The sequence below is a fragment of the Anopheles coluzzii genome, chromosome 2 (genome assembly GCF_943734685.1).
Source record: "Anopheles coluzzii chromosome 2, AcolN3, whole genome shotgun sequence".
NCBI lineage: Eukaryota > Metazoa > Arthropoda > Insecta > Diptera > Culicidae > Anopheles > Anopheles coluzzii.
Window position 1 is genome coordinate 61,753,236 of NC_064670.1, and position 20,547 is coordinate 61,773,782.

Genomic DNA, 20,547 nt, shown 5'->3' on the forward strand with positions numbered 1-20,547 from the left:
TTTCCCTCGCCTTCCAGAGTATGGCATATTCATCGGTAAAAGCGTTCCTCTGAACGTCTCGCAGAATTACCGTTTCAGCTCGCTGGATTTCGTCGCGGTTAAGCGGACCTGTCGATGGAGATTTAGTTTTGGTAATAATGTTTACATACCGACACACGTAAGCCATCGTCCTGACCAGCCGCGTCCATCGGGAAAATCTCTCGTAGTCGATGAAAATCGGACGCGCTATGTGGATGCCGACCAGCTTCAGCCTATCCTTTTTCCGCACCTCCTCGGACGTTTCCGATGGTACTCGACGAGGTATGTTCCATTCTGCTTCGGGTAGTTGCAGGAACTCGGGCCCACTAAACCATCGTTCGGAGGCGAGATGATGCTGCAGGTTGGTCCATTTGGTCGCTTCGTCCGCCACATTAAGTTTAGTTGGAAGCCATCGCCAATCGTCGACGTTCGTCGTGTCCAGCACCTCAGCAACCCTATGTGCGACGAAAATCGAGTACTTACGGTGGTCTGCGTTTATCCAGTCTATAACATCAGTCGAGTCTGTCCAGAAGTAGCTTCCACGAATAGTTTCTCGATGAGCACTAGTTATAGACGAGGCTATTCTGCAACCCATCACAGCAGCCTGCAGCTCTAAGCGGGGCACGGAAAGATACTTTAGAGGCGCCACTCTAGCTTTGGATCCAACTAACGACACCTCGATACGTCCATGGCACTCAAAACGGAAGTACGCGACCGCTGCGTAACCATCTGCACCCGCATCAACGAACACGTGTAGCTGTAGAGATGATTCGGTGAGCGACGCCAGCTGTCGGTAGCAACGTGGTATGATGAAACTTTCCAATTCTGGCAGTCGTTCCATCCAGGCGTCCCATTTATGCTGGATCTCTTCCGGAACTTCGTCATCCCAGCCAAGGTGTAGGCGCCAGACTTCCTGAAGAAGTACTTTCAAATAAAAAAGCACGCCTGCGATCAAACCTAACGGGTCGTAGATCGACATCAAAGTCCGCAGCATCTGCCTCTTGGACGGTGGTTTGTCCTTGCGTGCCAGCTCCAGGTGTCTTACACGGGATAGTTTAAAGCCGAAACTATCTGTTGTGGTGTCCCACCACATTCCCAGCACCTTCTCTGGCTTTAGACACGGTTCGAAATCCATTTCCTTGAGGGTTGACTCAGTGCCTTTTACCGCTGTCGCGACTTTGATGCTATTTGAGAGCCAATTGTGGAGAGAAAATCCAGCATTATTGTGTATTACGCTCACCTGATATGCCAGCTCAATCGCTTCTGGTTCCGTTTCCACACTTGTAAGCATGTCATCCACGTAATGTTCTTCATGGATACAGCGAACTGCACGCGGGTACAGGGAACGATATTTCTCCGCATTCTCGTTCTTTACGAATTGCGCCGTACTTGGAGAGCATGCTGCACCGAAGGTCATCCTCAGCATGACAAACTCCTGCGGCTCTGCATTTGTGTTTCCCCATCTCCATAGGAACCGTTGACTGTGGACGTCATCATCGCAAATGCGTACCTGGTGGTACATTTCCCGGATGTCAGCTGCCACCGCGACTCGATATTCACGGAAACGGAATAGCACGGCTTGCAGCGGCGTCAACAGGTCAGGCCCAGTCAGCAGCTTCTTGTTCAGCGAGATACCTCTAACTTCAGCTGCCGCATCCCATACTAACCTAACTTTATTAGGCTTGTTAGGATTTGTCACTGGAAACACTGGAAGATACCATTTCCTAGGGTAGAAGGTTTTCAGCTCATCCTCTCTTATCGGTCTGGCATAGCCCTTTTTCAAGTAGTCCTCTAGTATCGCGTTAATTTTCTCCGCAAGGCTCGTATCTCGGCTCATCTTACGCTCCAGACACTCCATCCTAGATAGAGCCATTTGACGGTTTTCCGGCATGAAAACGTTGTCGCTCCGCCAGAGTAAGCCCGTGGTGTACCGCCCGTCGACGTGTTTTGTGTTGTTTTGCAGAATCGACATCGCACGTTGATCCTCCTTCGACAACAAAGGCTCCTTCGCAGGACCATAACCTTCCACTTCGAAGTACGCTGCCATCATACGATCTGCCCGTGAGGTCTCTCCTTGGCAATCGCATACGTGGTAGCTAGACTCCGGCTGCACAATGGATGTGTCGTTAGCGTTATCCGTGCATTTGCCAAAAATGAGCCATCCCAAACGCGTCTTCGTAGCTGTAGGTTGTCCTGGCTGTCCTTCTATAGTTTTCAAAGGTCTGGTCAATCTGTAATGGTCGATACCGATTAGTAAACGAGGAGAAACAGCCTCATACGAGGCAGCTGGAATCGCCTCCAAATGCTTATATTTCCGCTTCAACTCGTTCACATCGACCGATTGGATAGGGAGCGATAACCGGCTGACTGTACGCACGTCGGCCATCGAAAATGCGGATGCATTTTCTTCAGCACTGGAGACTTGCACCGCTACCCTTTCCGAATCACGTTCATCGCGTCGCTCTCCCGCACTGTACTGCAAACACAACGGGTCAAGAACGCCGCTAACCCCAAGTTGCCTGGCGAGCTCCTGCTCCATCAACGTCACCGTCGACCCCTCGTCTAACAGCGCATGCGTGTAAATTGGACCACTCTCACCGTGCAGCTTTACCGGCACGTAACGCAGCAATGTACCATCGGAGCGCGTTCCATGATGATTTATCTCCACGCGTTCCTCGCTGGTGACACGATGCAACTTCCGGTGATGCTTAGCGACGCATCCTTGGACACCACAGTCGTCACGCTTCGAGCACGGGCCGTAGTGCTTGCCCAAACATCGTTTGCACAACTTCAAGGTGCGCACCTTGTCCCACCTATCAGCAACGCTTAACCGGTTAAACACCCGACACTCCGCGATCGTACCGCACGTATCACTGTTACACAACGCGCACTCTCGATGCCTATTGGGCTGGGGCTGATGCGTCTCCACGTGTTGCGCATGCACTTGTCGCGTTGTCGTCTTCTTCTTCAGCTGCGGAGGAGTTACCGCCATTGCTCCATCCGTCGCCTTCTGAATCCAGGCACCGAACTCGCTCATCGTCACACTTTTCAGCTCCTGACTATGCATGCCCCAGCTCCAGCGCAGATATGCCGGCATACGGTCCACCAGCTCTTGAAGCAGCGATGCATCGTACAATCTGTCAGAAGTTCCGCTTGCCTTTATAGTTGAACATATTTCAGCAACTAAATCGCCGTATTCGATAAAACTATCGAGCCGCTCAGACTTAATCGGCGGTGATTCGCGAATTTGTTCGAGCAACGTATTCACTAACACATCCGGTCGCCCGTATGATTTTTCAAGCGCGCTCAATATTTCCTCCAGATTGTCAGCGTGCCGGAGACGGCCTTGCACCGTTCGTAGTGCTTTTCCCCGTAACGCTCCTTGCAATCGAAGGATATTTTCGTCTTCGGTAAACCCAAACGTACGAGACGATCTTCGAAAGGTAGACAGAAATATCGGCCATTCCTCGGGATTCCCATTGAATGAAGGGAGTTCATAGCGCACTGCTTGACGGGCTGCTATTTGGCTTTGGCTCAGGTCACCTTCTTCGTTGACCGAAATCCGTTTAGCCGTTGAGCAAGGAAGCGATTCCCCGGGCGAAAACGAGGTTCGCTCGCTGTTCTTACTGAGCCGAGCTACTTCCGCATCCTTCTCCCGTATCAAAGCTAACGCTTTCTCCGTCGTGGCTTTAAGAGCCTCCATCTCTCTCTTCAAGCGCGCTATCTCGTCGTCTTTCTTGCCGCTCGCTAGTTTGGTCTTCACTTCGCACTCCGCACACCACCATGCCCTCGTCTCTACCGTTTTATCCACGTGCGCACACTCGTAATGGTACCATTTATCGCAAAAATCGCACTGCAATAACGAATCTACCGAATCCGCCTTATCGCACACCGCACACGTAAAGTCCGCGATCACTGCACTTTCCTCTTGCATTTTTGCACTACACGATTCGGATGCGTTGGCTGTGTATTTGTATGTGCGTGTACCTTACCGAACAGTCCTTTGTTCTCAGCGCTTACCGCGTGGTATAATAGAGCAAGTAGAGAACGAGCCGAATTTGCACAGCTCGTGTGAGAGGAATTTAGAAGAATTATAAGACTGATTTTTTTAATAGAATGTTAGCAGAATTTTTAGAATGTTGCGCGTTAGCACAACGCCCGGCCTGCAGATAAATAATTCACCAAAAAACGGCTTTTTTAAGTAATTCAGGATTATTTTATTTTGCCTTTAACAGCACAAAATTTTAGTAGCCGAGAGAGTGAAAAAAAACTAAAAATTCGTCCGCTTCCACGCAGGTCCGGGATCAAAAAGAAAGCCCTATTTCGCAGTCCATGCGGTCACCGGCTATCCGTCAAACGCTCGGTCGATCCCTTTCGTTCAGTCCGAACGTTTATCGTCCAGTCCGAGACCTCTAGCGGCTGCTAGCTAAAATACGGACGCTCCTTGTCGATCCTCGAACGATCGCGTCGTCACCATAAGTGACACTCCTTTCCCTCCTTTCCCTCTTTTCCCACCTTTCCCTCCTTTCATTCTTTTCCCTCCTTTTTATCTTTCCCTCTGTCGCTGACGATAATTTAGCTTTAAAAACGAAGCGTTGCTGGTCAATACTTGCTGAATAGCTACGTTATGCAACGCGCCAGCGATGCGCGCTTTTTTAACGATTTTATGGAAAACATAGGCTAAGAAGAAAATGCTGATGGACGACGGTCAGCATTTTTGAAGTTTTACCATCCTCCTAGTATAAATTCAATTGAAACCAGTTGGTGCGTTTATTATTGTGATTAAGTATGCGTGTACTGTGCCTGTCTTGGGTTGCTGCTCCGAAAGACACTTTCGTGTGCGCGACAAATGGTGGCTCCAGAGAGGATGCATCGACCAACGGATCGGCAAGTAGTCCAATGCCCTCCTTTCCCTTCTTTCCCTCCTTTCCCTCATTTCCCTCCTTTCCCTCCTTTCCCTTCTTTTCCTCCTTTCCCTCCTTTCCCTCCTTTCCCTCCTTTCCCTCCTTTCCCTCCTTTCCCTCCTTTCCCTCCTTTCCCTCCTTTCCCTCCTTTCCCTCCTTTCCCTCCTTTCCCTCCTTTCCCTCCTTTCCCTCCTTTCCCTCCTTTCCCTCCTTTCCCTCCTTTCCTCCTTTCCCTCCTTTCCCTCCTTTCCCTCCTTTCCCTCCTTTCCCTCCTTTCCCTCCTTTCCCTCCTGTTCCTCCTTTCCCTCATTTCCCTCCTTTCCATCCTTTCCCTTCTTTCCCTCCTTTCCCTTCTTTCCATCCTTTCCCTCCTTTCCCTCATTTCCCTCCTTTCCCTCCTTTCCCTCCTTTCCCTCCTTTCCCTCCGTTTCCTCCATTCCCTCATTTCCATCCTTTCCCTCCTTTCTCGCCTTTCCATCCTTACCCTCCTTTTCCTTCTTTCCGTCTGTCGCTTACGATAATTTAGCCTTAAAAACAAAGCGTTGCTAGGTAGCAATACTTGCTGTATAGCTACGTTATGCAACGCGCCAGCGATGCGCGCTTTTTTAACGATTTTATCGAAAACATAGGCTAAGAAGAAAATGCTGATCGACGACGGTCAGCATTTTTAGAGTATAAATTCAATTGAAAAAATTAATGAAGGCATCATTTGCCAACAGCCAGTTGGTGCGTTTATTATTGTGCTTAAGTCGGCGTGTACTGAGCCTGTCTTGGGCTGCAGCTCCGAAAGACAGTTTCGTGTGCGCGACCAATGGTGGCTCCAGAGAGGATGCATCAACCAACGGATCGGCAAGTAGTCCAATGCCCTCCTTTCCCTTCTTTCTCTCCTTCCCTCCTTTTCCTCCTTTCCCTTCTTTCCCTCCTTTCCCTCCTTTCTCTTCTTTTCCTCCTTTCCCTCCTTTCCCTTCTTTTCCTCCTTTCCCTCCTTTTCCTCCTTTCCCTCCTTTCCCACCTTTCCCTCCTTTCCCTCCTTTCGCTCCTTTCCCTTCGTTCCCTCCATTCCCTCATTTCCTTCCTTTCCCTCCTTTCTCGCCTTTCCGTCTGTCGCTTACGATAATTTAGCCTTAAAAACAAAGCGTTGCTAGGTAGCAATACGTGCTGAATAGCTACGTTATGCAACGCGCCAGCGATTAAGCGATTAGTGGCTCCAGAGAGGATGCATTAACCAACGGATCGGCAAGTAGTGAAATTAATTTAGAAAACATAAATAGGCTGCAAAAGCATCTGAAAGGTTAAGCACTTCGTGCAGTTAGCGGATCAATGCTTAACTCAGAAAACCGTTGCGCTCGTAATAACCAGGCTCGACAAAATGGTCGGGAACCCTGAAAGCATTTACAAGTCTTTACTGCTAGAATTACTAGTGATAAAACATATAACGACAGATAATCCTTCAGCATTTTTAGAATTTTCCAACGCTTTGCGCAATCTCATTGACAACATGGTGTTGTTGAAGCAAGAAGGATTTTTGAATGACCAAAGGCTGCTAAACGATTTAACATCAAGGTTTTCAACCGAACTTCGGAACGAAAGGTTGAACGAGAATCGAACCGTTCGAACAGTTCGGTAAAGTGCACGAACGAACGAGATTCTTAACAAAAAACGACCAGGACTTTTGGAAGAAACTGACTACACCGAACGCGTTCGAACGCTCCGTTCATTGTTCGACGACACACATAAATGTGGTAATGAAACGTGCAAAATCATATTGCTTTCTCGCTCTTTCTCGCACCGTGCGAACGGGTCGTCAGAGATCAAAATGTACCCTGTTGGTGTTGAAATCGTACCCATACAACTCAATTCCTCGAACGCCGTCGAATTTGTCAGGCAGTGTTCGATACGTGTGCTGCAAGGTGTTATAAATGACAAGGTGAAGTTGTTCAGAGCAAAATGACATTTCTCGACTTGACATTTCTCTTCCGGGGGCTGCGGTATAAAAATCGGGGAGGGCTGGTGCGGGGTAATGAAATTTGTATGCAGAGAGTGACAGATGTCCCCCACAATGTCGCCCAGCAAAAGCGATAAAAATCAACCTTCTAAACACATTATCCTTGGTGTGCTGTTGGTTTGGAAATCGTATCCATATGACTGAATTCATCGAACGCGTTCGAACTGGTGCTCGATCTGTGTTCTGTTGGTGTGTAAATCGTACCTACACAACTGAATTCATCGAACGCGTTCGAACTGGCTCATTTGTGTTCGATCTGTGCTCTGTTGGTGTGGAAATTATACATATACAATTCAATAGATCGATCCCGTTCAAACGGATTATTCATTATTCGCGAATGAACTGAACTGGAATTGCGCTCATCATGTTGATCCATATTTAAGTAGTTTTTTTTATATAATCCTTGAGTGTGTATAAGGCATAGGGTACAATATATGCTGGAGACGTCTATGCTCGTATTAGTTTTATACATGCTAGTTTTTGGTCGGTTTTTCGATAGCTAGCCAGACAGCAGATGGGCCGAGTCTTTAATGTTTTTAAATTATTGGTGTCAACCGCAGAATGAGTACTTCTTTGGCTACAGTATGCGTCTATGGCGGGTAAATGAAAAAGATAACGAGCGTTCTTTGTAAATAAACACCCCATGAAAAAAAGAACGAAAGAATCGTCGTTCACGTACGGTTCTTTTTGGTGAGCGAACTAGTTCGTTCGCGTTCGGTGAAAAGAATCGTTTTGCCCATGCCTAGTTGTAACACACGATAAGTACGAAACAAGATAACAAGAATCTTACGCTACAAGACCTAGCAGAATGGCTGAAACCCTCTGAAGAACTAGCCATTATGCGGCCACGAACGAAGGAGTATCCAAGCAAGAAAGGTCGAAACATCAAAATATACAGCATCGTCACAAAGGGCCAGAAAAGGAAACAATATGTATAATTTGTGGATTTCCTCACGAAACCACTCGTTGCAGGCAATTGAACGGTAAGACACCCAATATAAAATTAACTCTTTTTATTCGGCATAGAATTTGCACCAATTGCTGCAAGTACAGCAACCATAACACCAAAAACTGTCGCCTATCAGCACAATGTAGCGTGGTACGGTTGCGGCAAAAGGCATCATAGTATCTGTTGTGTACTGGATTGCCAAATTACGATGAGTTTCAATCGATAGGTTTATTCAAACTGAACGTGTTATTTGCATTCCCTACTTTTTATAGTTCAGAATGTAACAACGTGAACTATGATCAATTAATAATTATGACATGAAAATGTTATGATTGCAATGTGTGCTATGATCCAACATCTCCCCCCTTATAACCGCAGGACTCCACACAGCATAACACGGAGCGCAACATAACAACTGAAGCTGCTTAACGCTTTAGAAAACGCTGTATTGCCGGTACCATGTTATGAATATCCGTAGTAGGCCGCTCATTTCTCATTGGAAAGCTACCAACCTACTGCGATTACCGACAGTTAATGAAACGCTTTACCTCCTTTCCCAAGCGTTTTCTTACGCGTTTGGCAGCTGTCAGTTGTTATGTTGCGCTCCGTGTTATGCTGTGTGGAGTCCTGCGGTAACTGAATGATCCAACATCTCTCCCCTTAATTGGTACTTCTGGAATGAATTGAGTGTTCGGTAGCTGTTTGGTAGCTCGGAGATGCCTAATCCCGGAAAAAATGTTTGAAGGTGTGTATTGTGGATCTGTTGGTTAAAACATCTGTCTTCAAATTCAACCAGTTGGTGTGTGCTCGTATCGATTCCGGCCCTACTAGCAATGAGAATGAAAAAGTGTGCGACTTTCAGGCGAGGGGCATGTAGAAGCATGGGGAGACGGTTGGAAATTCGCGGAATTGCTCGGAGGCGCGAGCGTGTTTTGGTTTGTACACAGTTTTTGCACTCACACAATTACACATGTGTGAATGTGTGCGTTCACTTTCAGCCTGCGCGCTCAGTTTGGTTTTCTCGCAGCGGCATGCGGGTATCGGTGTCTCGCTCGCACTAGTGCAGCGAGTGTTCCTCTGTGCGCTCCCCTTCTTGCCACCACACGAAATCGTCAGTTCAGCTCAAGCGTTCGCCGTGAAAGGCTGCGCGCGTGTTAGCCTAAGTCCCGGGCGATCGAAGTTTCGCTAAGTGTTGAAGTGTTGTGCACATTGAAATGAAGCTGCGCTTTTCTTTCACCATTTATCTTAAATGTGTGATATGCGCTGCTTTATTTCAATGTTTATTTTTGCTGTATCGAACATCAACAACGGGATCCACGCAGTTTGACGGCTCTTTGAAATACGACGATTTTTTTTTATATTAAGAATTTGTGTGATTTTGTGGCAAGATTGTGTGAAGCTATGTGTGAAAATGCCCCTTTATTTGCAATAAAAGTGATAAAATATAAACCAAGTTTGATGTGTTCAAGTTTTTGTTTTGATTCGGGTGTACCAAGTCCGAATGAAGGAAAGCGCACAGCGCGCTACGAAAGAAACGAGCGGGAGGGGGTGTCAGTCCAGCGCAGCGCAATTCGCTGGAATAAAGTGGGAGGGGGTACCAGTTCAGCGCTGCGCAAGCCGAAAGAAACGGGAAGGAAGGGGTATGAGGAAAATACTATGAAACAGCGCGAGCGAGCGTTCTTTACAGCGAGAGCGCCTCGTGTATTTTAAAGGCAAGCAAGAGAGCGCATTCTCTCCGTGGTAGCGCTCCATCCGCCATTTTTAATTCTCAGCCCAAAACAACGAACTTCGGATCCGTGCTTGGGCCGGACCCCCACCGCGTGTTTCTACCTACCCCTCGCCTGAAAATTTCGTTCTCTTTGTCTGTCGGGGGCTCAGCTCCTCCGTGCTTACTTGGGCTGAGAAGCGACGAAACAGTTTGAAACGGTATGGAAATATACCTGCAGTAACTTTTTCGTCCCAATTGGTGGTTCGAAATACATTTGATTGTGCGTTTCAAAATACTTTCCCTCCTTTCCCTCCTATCCCTCCTTTCCCTCCTTTCCCTCCTTTCCCTCCTTTCCCTCCTTTCCCTCCTTTCCATCCTTTCCCTCTTTTCCCTCCTTTCCCTCCTTTCCCTCCTTTCCCTCCTTTCCCTCTTTTCCCTCCTTTCACACCTTTCCCTCCTTTCCCTCCTTTCCCTCCTTTCCCTCCTTTCCCTCCTATCCCTCCGTTCCATCCTTTCCCTCTTTTCCCTCCTTTCCCTCCTTTCCTCCTTTCCCTCTTTTCCCTCTTTTCCCTCTTTTCCCACCTTTCCCTCCTTTCATTCTTTTCCCTCCTTTTTATCTTTCCCTCTGTCGCTGACGATATTTAAGCTTTAAAAACGAAGCGTTGCTGGTCAATACTTGCTGAATAGCTACGTTATGCAACGCGCCAGCGATGCGCGCTTTTTAACGATTTAATGGAAAACATAGGCTAAGAAGAAAATGCTGATGGACGACGGTCAGCATTTTTTGAGTATAAATTCAATTGAAACCAGTTGGTGCGTTTATTATTGTGCTTAAGTCGGCGTGTACTGTGCCTGTCTTGGGTTGCTGCTCCGAAAGACACTTTCGTGTGCGCGACAAATGGTGGCTCCAGAAAGGATGCATCAACCAACGGATCGGCAAGTAGTCAAATGCCCTCCTTTCCCTTCTTTCTCTCCTTCCCTCCTTTCCCTCCTTTCCCTCCTTTCCAACCTTTCCCTCCTTTCCCTCCTTTCCCTCCTTTCCCTCCTTTCTCTCCTTTCCCTCCTTTCCGTCATTTCCCTCCTTTCCCTCCTTTCCCTCCTTTCCCTCCTTTCCCTCCTTTCCCTCCTTTTCCTCCTTTCCCTCCTTTCCCTCCTTTCCCTCCTTTCCCTACTTTCCCTCCTTTCCCTCCTTTCCCTCCTGCCCTCCGTTCCCTCCATTCCCTCATTTCCATCCTTTCCCTCCTCATTCCTTTCCCTCTTTTTCCTCCTTTCCGTCTGTCGCTTCCGATAATTTAGCCTTAAAAACAAAATGTTGCTAGGTAGCAATACTTGCTGAATAGCTACGTTATGCAACGCGCCAGCGATTAAACGCGCTTAACGATTAAATGGAATTTAACGATTTAATGGAAAACATAGGCTAAGAAGAAACTGCTGATGGACGACGGTCAGCATTTTTAGAGTATAAATTCAATTGAAAAAAAATAATGAAGGCATTATTTGCCAATAGCCAGTTGGTGCGTTTATTATTGTGCTTAAGTCGGCGTGTACTGTGCCTGTCTTGGGCTGCTGCTCCGAAAGACACTCTCGTGTGCGCGACAAATGGTGGCTCCAGAGAGGATGCATCAACCAACGGATCGGCAAGTAGTCCAATGCCCTCCTTTCCCTCCTTTCCCTTCTGTTCCTCCTTTCCGTCTGTCGCTTACGATAATTTAGCCTTAAAAACAAGCGTAGCAATACTTGCTGAATAGCTACGTTATGCAACGCGCCAGCGATTAAACGCGCTTAACGATTAAATGGAATTTAACGATTTAATGGAAAACATAGGCTAAGAAGGAAATGCTGATCGACGACGGTCAGCATTTTTAGAGTATAAATTCAATTGAAAAAAAAAATAATGAAGGCATTATTTGCCAAGAGCCAGTTGGTGCGTTTATTATTGTGCTTTCCCTCCTCTCCCTCCTTTCCCTTTTTTTCCATCCTTTCCCTCTTTTCCCTTCTTTCCCTCCTTTCCCACATTTCCATAATTTCCCTCCTTTCCCTCCTTTCCCTCTTTTCCCTCTTTTCCCTTCTTTCCCACCTTTCCCTCCTTTCCCTCCTTTCCCTCCTTTTCCTCCTTTCCCTCCTTTCATTCCTTTCCCTCCTTTCCCTCATTTCCCTCCTTTCCCTCCTTTCCCACCTTTCCAACCGATCCTTCCTTTCCAACCGTTCCCTCCTTTCCCTCCTTTCTCTCCTTTCCCTCCTTTCCCTCCTTTCCCTCCTTTCCCTCCTTTCTCTCCTTTCCCTCCTTTCAAACCGTTCCCTCCTTTCCCTCCTTTCCCTCCTTTCCCTCCTTTCCCTCCTTTCCCTCCTTTCCCTCCTTTCCTTCATTTCCCTCCTTTCCATCCTTTCCCTTCTTTCCCTCCTTTCCCTCCTTTCCAACCGTTCCCTCCTTTCCCTCTTTTCCCTCCTTTTCCTCCTTTCCCTTATTTCCATCCTTTCCCTCCTTTTCCTTCTTTCCGTCTGTCGCTTACTATAATTTAGCCTTAAAAACAAAGCGTTGCTAGGTAGCAATACTTGCTGAATAGCTACGTTATGTAACGCATGAGCGATGCGCGCTTTTTTAACGATTTTATGGAAAACATAGGCTAAGAAGAAAATGCTGCTCGACGACGGTCAGCATTTTTAGAGTATAAATTCAATTGAAAAAATTAATGAAGGCATCATTTGCCAAGAGCCAGTTGGTGCGTTTATTATTGTGCTTAAGTCGGCGTGTACTGTGCCTGTCTTGGGCTGCAGCTCCGAAAGACACTTTCGTGTGCGCGACAAATGGTGGCTCCAGAGAGGATGCATCAACCAACGGATCGGCAAGTAGTCCAATGCCCTCCTTTCCCTCCTTTCCCTCCTTTTCCTCCTTTCCGTCTGTCGCTTACGATAATTTAGCCTTAAAAACAAGCGTAGCAATACTTGCTGAATAGCTACGTTATGCAACGCGCCAGCGATTAAACGCGCTTAACGATTAAATGGAATTTAACGATTTAATGGAAAACATAGGCTAAGAAGAAACTGCTGATGGACGACGGTCAGCATTTTTAGAGTATAAATTCAATTGAAAAAAAATAATGAAGGCATTATTTGCCAATAGCCAGTTGGTGCGTTTATTATTGTGCTTAAGTCGGCGTGTACTGTGCCTGTCTTGGGCTGCTGCTCCGAAAGACACTCTCGTGTGCGCGACAAATGGTGGCTCCAGAGAGGATGCATCAACCAACGGATCGGCAAGTAGTCCAATGCCCTCCTTTCCCTCCTTTCCCTTCTGTTCCTCCTTTCCGTCTGTCGTTTACGATAATTTAGCCTTAAAAACAAGCGTAGCAATACTTGCTGAATAGCTACGTTATGCAACGCGCCAGCGATTAAACGCGCTTAACGATTCAATGGAATTTAACGATTTAATGGAAAACATAGGCTAAGAAGGAAATGCTGATCGACGACGGTCAGCATTTTTAGAGTATAAATTCAATTGAAAAAAAATAATGAAGGCATTATTTGCCAAGAGCCAGTTGGTGCATTTATTATTGTGCTTTCCCTCCTTTCCCTCCTTTCCCTTTTTTTCCATCCTTTCCCTCTTTTTCATCCTTTCCCTCCTTTCCCTCCTTTCCCTCCTTTCCCACATTTTCATAATTTCCCTCCTTTCCCTCCTTTCCCTCTTTTCCCTCCTTTCCCTTCTTTCCCACCTTTCCCTCCTTTCCCTCCTTTTCCTCCTTTCCCTCCTTTCCCTCTTTTCCCTCATTTCCCTCCTTTCCTTCTTTTCCCTCCTTTCCCTCCATTCCAACCTATCCTTCCTTTCCAACCGTTCCCTCCTTTCCCTCCTTTACAACCGATCCCTCCTTTCCCTCCTTTCCCTCCTTTCCCTCCTTTCTCTCCTTTCCCTCCTTTCCAACCTTTCCCTCCTTTCCCTCCTTTCCCTCCTTTCCCTCCTTTCCCTCCTTTCCCTCCTTTCCCTCCTTTCCCTCCTTTCCCTCCTTTCCCTCCTTTCCCTCCTTTCCCTCCTTTCCCTCCTTTCCCTCCTTTCCCTCCTTTCCCTCCTTTTCCTCCTTTCCCTCCTTTCCCTCCTTTCCCTCCTTTTCCTCCTTTTCCTCCTTTCCCTTCTTTCCATCCTTTCCCTTCTTTCCCTCCTTTCCCTCCTTTCCAACCGTTCCCTCCTTTCCCTCTTTTCCCTCCTTTTCCTCCTTTCCATCCTTTCCCTCCTTTTCCTCCTTTTCCTTCTTTCCGTCTGTCGCTTCCGATAATTTAGCCTTAAAAACAAAGCGTTGCTAGGTAGCAATACTTGCTGAATAGCTACGTGATGCAACGCGCCAGCGATGCGCGCTTTTTTAACGATTTTATGGAAAACATAGGCTAAGAAGAAAATGCTGCTCGACGACGGTCAGCATTTTTAGAGTATAAATTCAATTGAAAAAATTAATGAAGGCATCATTTGCCAAGAGCCAGTTGGTGCGTTTATTATTGTGCTTAAGTCGGCGTGTACTGTGCCTGTCTTGGGCTGCAGCTCCGAAAGACACTTTCGTGTGCGCGACAAATGGTGGCTCCAGAGAAGATGCATCAACCAACGGATCGGCAAGTAGTTCCTCTTTTCCTTCCTTTCCCTCCTTTCTCGCCTTTCCATCCTTTCCCTCCTCATTCTTTTCCCTCCTTTTCCTTCTTTCCGTCTGTCGCTCACGATAATTTAGCCTTAAAAACAAAGCGTTGCTAGGTAGCAATACTTGCTGAATAGCTACGTTATGCAACGCGCCAGCGATTAAGCGATTAGTGGCTCCAGAGAGGATGCATTAACCAACGGATCGGCAAGTAGTGAAATTAATTTAGAAAACATAAATAGGCTGCAAAAGCATCTGAAAGGTTAAGCACTTCGTGCAGTTAGCGGATCAATGCTTAACCCAGAAAACCGTTGCGCTCGTAATAACCAGGCTCGACAAAATGGTCGGGAACCCTGAAAGCATTTACAAGTCTTTACTGCTAGAATTACTAGTGATAAAACATATAACGACAGATAATCCTTCAGCATTTTTAGAATTTTCCAACGCTTTGCGCAATCTCATTGACAACATGGTGTTGTTGAAGCAAGAAGGATTTTTGAATGACCAAAGGCTGCTAAACGATTTAACATCAAGGTTTTCAACCGAACTTCGGAACAAAAGGTTGAACGAGAATCGAACCGTTCGAACAGTTCGGTAAAGTGCACGAACGAACGAGATTCTTAACAAAAAACGACCAGGACTTTTGGAAGAAACTGACTACACCGAACGCGTTCGAACGTTCCGTTCATTGTTCGACGACACACATAAATGTGGTAATGAAACGTGCAAAATCATATTGCTTTCTCGCTCTTTCTCGCACCGTGCGAACGGGTCGTCAGAGATTAAAATGTACCCTGTTGGTGTTGAAATCGTACCCATACAACTCAATTCCTCGAACGCCGTCGAATTTGTCAGGCAGTGTTCGATACGTGTGCTGCAAGGTGTTATAAATGACAAGGTGAAGTTGTTCAGAGCAAAATGACATTTCTCGACTTGACATTTCTCTTCCGGGGGCTACGGTATAAAAATCGGGGAGGGCTGGTGCGGGGTAATGAAATTTGTATGCAGAGAGTGGCAGATGTCCCCCACAATGTCGCCCAGCAAAAGCGATAAAAATCAACCTTCTAAATACATTATCCTTGGTGTGCTGTTGGTTTGGAAATCGTATCTATACGACTGAATTCATCGAACGCGTTCGAACTGGTGCTCGATCTGTGTTCTGTTGGTGTGTAAATCGTACCTACACAACTGAATTCATCGAACGCGTTCGAACTGGCTCATTTGTGTTCGATCTGTGCTCTGTTGGTGTGGAAATTATACATATACAATTCAATAGATCGATCCCGTTCAAACGGATTATTCATTATTCGCGAATGAACTGAACTGGAATTGCGCTCATCATGTTGATCCATATTTAAGTAGTTTTTTTTATAGAATCCTTGAGTGTGTATAAGGCATAGGGTACAATATATGCTGGAGACGTCTATGCTCGTATTAGTTTTATACATGCTAGTTTTTGGTCGGTTTTTCGATAGCTAGCCAGACAGCAGATGGGCCGAGTCTTTAATGTTTTTAAATTATTGGTGTCAACCGCAGAATGAGTACTTCTTTGGCTACAGTATGCGTCTATGGCGGGTAAATGAAAAAGATAACGAGCGTTCTTTGTAAATAAACACCCCATGAAAAAAAGAACGAAAGAATCGTCGTTCACGTACGGTTCTTTTTGGTGAGCGAACTAGTTCGTTCGCGTTCGGTGAAAAGAATCGTTTTGCCCATGCCTAGTTGTAACACACGATAAGTACGAAACAAGATAACAAGAATCTTACGCTACAAGACCTAGCAGAATGGCTGAAACCCTCTGAAGAACTAGCCATTATGCGGCCACGAACGAAGGAGTATCCAAGCAAGAAAGGTCGAAACATCAAAATATACAGCATCGTCACAAAGGGCCAGAAAAGGAAACAATATGTATAATTTGTGGATTTCCTCACGAAACCACTCGTTGCAGGCAATTGAACGGTAAGACACCCAATATAAAATTAACTCTTTTTATTCGGCATAGAATTTGCACCAATTGCTGCAAGTACAGCAACCATAACACCAAAAACTGTCGCCTATCAGCACAATGTAGCGTGGTACGGTTGCGGCAAAAGGCATCATAGTATCTGTTGTGTACTGGATTGCCAAATTACGATGAGTTTCAATCGATAGGTTTATTCAAACTGAACGTGTTATTTGCATTCCCTACTTTTTATAGTTCAGAATGTAACAACGTGAACTATGATCAATTAATAATTATGACATGAAAATGTTATGATTGCAATGTGTGCTATGATCCAACATCTCCCCCCTTATAACCGCAGGACTCCACACAGCATAACACGGAGCGCAACATAACAACTGACAGCTGCTTAACGCTTCAGAAAACGCTGTATTGCCGGTACCATCCCGCTGCGCAAATTCGAGCAGTTTCCAGCGCAGAAAATGCACCAAAATCTGCGCTGGCCAGCGCAGATTTTGGCCCGTTCCCCGCGCTGGACTTCAGCGATTCCTGCGCTGGGTCGAGCAAGTTTAGCGCCATCTGCTGGCGAAATGGACGAACTATTTATGGCGGCGGAGCAAAAAAAACGGTCAAAAAAATTTAAAAAAATTGGCGCCCATTTTTTCGTCCGCTTCTTCTCCCTCCCTCACCATGCCTTGCCTTACTTGTACTTGCGGCGCTTCTGCCCGTGCTTTCCGCCGCCAGCTGATTGGTTGTTGTGGTGTATGCGTTGGTTCATATATGTGCATTGCGGTTGTGTATCGTTATTGGTGGGTGTTAGCATTTATTAATTTGTGTGTGACCTTGAGACGCTGTGGGAGAAGCTGGATTGGGATTCAAAGTGTTATCGGTGTATTGATGGTTTATTTTATTTCGTGCCGCTGCTGATGAGACCATTCGATGCCCCTGCCAGTTGAGGGTGAAGAAGCCTATTTAAAACAAGCGTAGGAGAACGTCTAACATTAATCTAATATTTTTTAATTTGAACATGTTTCATGCTTCAACGACCTTCTAAGCATCATGAAGCACAGTGTATAGTGACTAAAAAAATATATTTTTCTAATGTGCCGAAATCTTTCTCGAGTTTTTGTGTCTCGACACACACACACACACGCACACAGCGCGGGGAAAGTGACCATTCACTCTATCATGTCGCGATTCCCCACCCCGCCCGGCGCTAGGGATGAGGATGCGCTACATGATAGCTGAACCAGCCTTTCTTCCGATAAGGTAGTCGTGCTCGATCGTGCGGGGAGGGGGTGGGGGGTGCGTGCTTGCGTTCGCGCTTTCGTGGGTGCGTGCTGGCGTGCGCGCTTTCATGCTCGCGGGCGCGCGTACGAGCGTGTGTGTGTGCGTGCGTGCGTGCTGGCGTGCGCGCGTTCATGCATGTGTGCGCGCGCGCGCGCGCGTTTGTGTGTGTGTGTGTGTGTGCGAGTTTGCGCGCGCGTGTTTGTGAGTTTGCGCGCGCGTGTTTGTGTGTGTGCGTGCGTTTGGAAACCCCAAAACTATTTGATTCTGATGCGTACATTTTCATCCGCTGCGGCTGCAAAATACCACGCATTTTCGATCTCGCTACCTGAGAGACAACACAACCATTGGCATTGGCATCTTTGCGATCGACTCTGCTGTTGGGGGTATCAAAAAGACACACGATCAAAGCAAACGTGCGTATGATATGTTGCACATTTATTTCTAATTCTAAGCTAGCGGACGCAAGTGGAAACAACATTTTGAATTGAATCCATACAAAAGAGGAGGATTTGTTTATTACGGTGTGCGTATGGTGCTGCACCAGTCCGTCCAGAATCTGGCGGCTTGCTGGTTTGGAGTAGTTATCATGACGCCGATTGACCGGCAATGCCTTGGAATGGGTTTGGATCGGTAGGTTCATGTTTTAGTCGAGTGCATTCCGTGCATTTGTCGCGCCACAACAGTAGACCCGGCAGCACCAAAGTCAAAACAAAAACCTTCCCCGAGTGTGGACTGCTATGCTAATTTCTTCTTCTTTTTATTATTATTCTTATTATTGGCGTAATGGCCTACGCGATCATGCCGGTCTTTTCAGGACTTGAGTATAACGTAGCCATATAGTCAGCCCTTGCTACGGCGGACGGTTCATACGCGATTAGAACCCACGACGGGCATGCAGATGTGAGGAATGATGGCGGTGCCGCGGGCCCGCTCCTATCCAGCGTGCAACTTGCATACTTCCACACTGTCTCCTGCTCGATGCATACGCTGCAGGCAGGAGGAAGGATGCACCTCCACGATAAAAAAAAAACACCGTCATGAACCAGCGGTGGACCTAACGGTAGGCGGACTAGGCGGTCGCCGAAGATTTCTAGTCTGTGATATGCCGTATGTCTACAAGTATTAGCGACAAAGGCCCCCGGAAAGATGATCGTAAGGGTCCCATGGCCACCCCTCTTCCACCGGCAATTTAAGTATACCGTTCAATCTTCCAACAGCTGTGTGCCAGTACCCCCTGCTCCCGGTCATCAGTTACCATTGACAGGGGCCTCAATTCGTCTTTCCGCCTTTCATGAACACCTTCTGTTCTTTGACCGATGGATCATAACATTCCGGAAGAAATTACATTTGGCGACAGTTTTGCATACACACGCACACTCACAACCATGCGCAGGATGCTTAGCATATCTATGTAATCCACAACAAACGAAATCAATAGCTTAGCTTGCGCTCTAGATACCGGCGGAATGAAAAGTTGATGAAAATCAGCGCCGGGCTGAATGTGTTAATGCGAATTAGGGTTCTGCGCGTTGCACAGCAAACCCTCTATCGTGCGCTAGCGATTCCTTAGTCATTTTTACATTGCAGCAATTGAACTTATTGCGCTTTTTTGGTTTGATTTGTGAAAATAAAACTTCATCGCCGCAATGTTTGTTAACGGCATTTTTAGGCGCCACAACAGCTCGCGAGCATTGACCACACGCGAGAAAGAGATAGCGGTATGGAGGGAAAAAGCACGGACGACGGCTGACAGCGATTGGCTGTCTGACGCACCAACACATCCAAACCTTCGACAGCGCGCTCAGGCGAGGGGTATGAGGCGGAGCCAGGGACGGGTAGCTCGACGAGCTGCTCGACAAATTTGCCGTTGGAGAGAAAAGGAAGGCATGATGAAATTCTCAGAACTCCATGATTTCTTCCGTCGCTTTGCGCAGCGGGATGTTATGAATATCCGTAGTAGGCCGCTCATTTCTCATTGGAAAGCTACCAACCTACTGCGATTACCGACCCGCTGCGCAAAGCGACGGAAGAAATCATGGAGTTCTGAGAATTTCATCATGCCTTCCTTTTCTCTCCAACGGCAAATTTGTCGAGCAGCTCGTCGAGCTACCCGTCCCTGGCTCCGCCTCATACCCCTCGCCTGAGCGCGCTGTCGAAGGTTTGGATGTGTTGGTGCGTCAGACAGCCAATCGCTGTCAGCCGTCGTCCGTGCTTTTTCCCTCCATACCGCTATCTCTTTCTCGCGTGTGGTCAATGCTCGCGAGCTGTTGTGGCGCCTAAAAATGCCATTAACAAACATTGCGGCGATGAAGTTTTATTTTCACAAATCAAACCAAAAAAGCGCAATAAGTTCAATTGCTGCAATGTAAAAATGACTAAGGAATCGCTAGCGCACGATAGAGGGTTTGCTGTGCAACGCGCAGAACCCTAATTCGCATTAACACATTCAGCCCGGCGCTGATTTTCATCAACTTTTCATTCCGCCGGTATCTAGAGCGCAAGCTAAGCTATTGATTTCGTTTGTTGTGGATTACATAGATATGCTAAGCATCCTGCGCATGGTTGTGAGTGTGCGTGTGTATGCAAAACTGTCGCCAAATGTAATTTCTTCCGGAATGTTATGATCCATCGGTCAAAGAACAGAAGGTGTTCATGAAAGGCGGAAAGACGAATTGAGGCCCCTGTCAATGGTAACTGATGACCGGGAGCAGGGGGTACTGGCACACAGCTGTTGGAAGATTGAACGGTATACTTAAATTGCCGGTGGAAGAGGGGTGGCCATGGGACCCTTACGATCATCTTTCCGGGGGCCTTTGTCGCTAATACTTGTAGACATACGGCATACAAAGACTAGAGATCATCGGTGACCGCCTAGTCCACCTACCGTTAGATCCACCGTTGGTTCATGACGGTGTTTTTTTTATGGTGGAGGTGCATCCTTCCCCCTGCCTGCAGCGTATGCATCGAGCAGGAGACAGTGTGGAAGTATGCAAGTTTCACGCTGGATAGGAGCGGGCCCGCGGCACCGCCATCATTCCTCACATCTGCATGCCCGTCGTGGGTTCTAATCGCGTATGAACCGTCCGCCGTAGCAAGGGCTGACTATATGGCTACGTTATAC

General features: G+C 47.0%; 1 protein-coding gene across 1 annotated transcript; it reads right to left on the reverse strand.

Annotated features, from left to right (window-relative positions):
• Window positions 1-98: 98 nt before the first annotated feature.
• Window positions 99-3,952, reverse strand: LOC120956096 (uncharacterized). Its single transcript, XM_049611016.1, has 2 exons — window positions 150-3,952; window positions 99-108 (listed from the first exon to the last, which is right to left on the reverse strand). The coding sequence occupies exons 1-2, from the start codon at window positions 3,950-3,952 to the stop codon at window positions 99-101; spliced, it is 3,813 nt and encodes a 1,270-aa protein (XP_049466973.1).
• Between the last annotated feature and the right edge of the window lie 16,595 nt (window positions 3,953-20,547).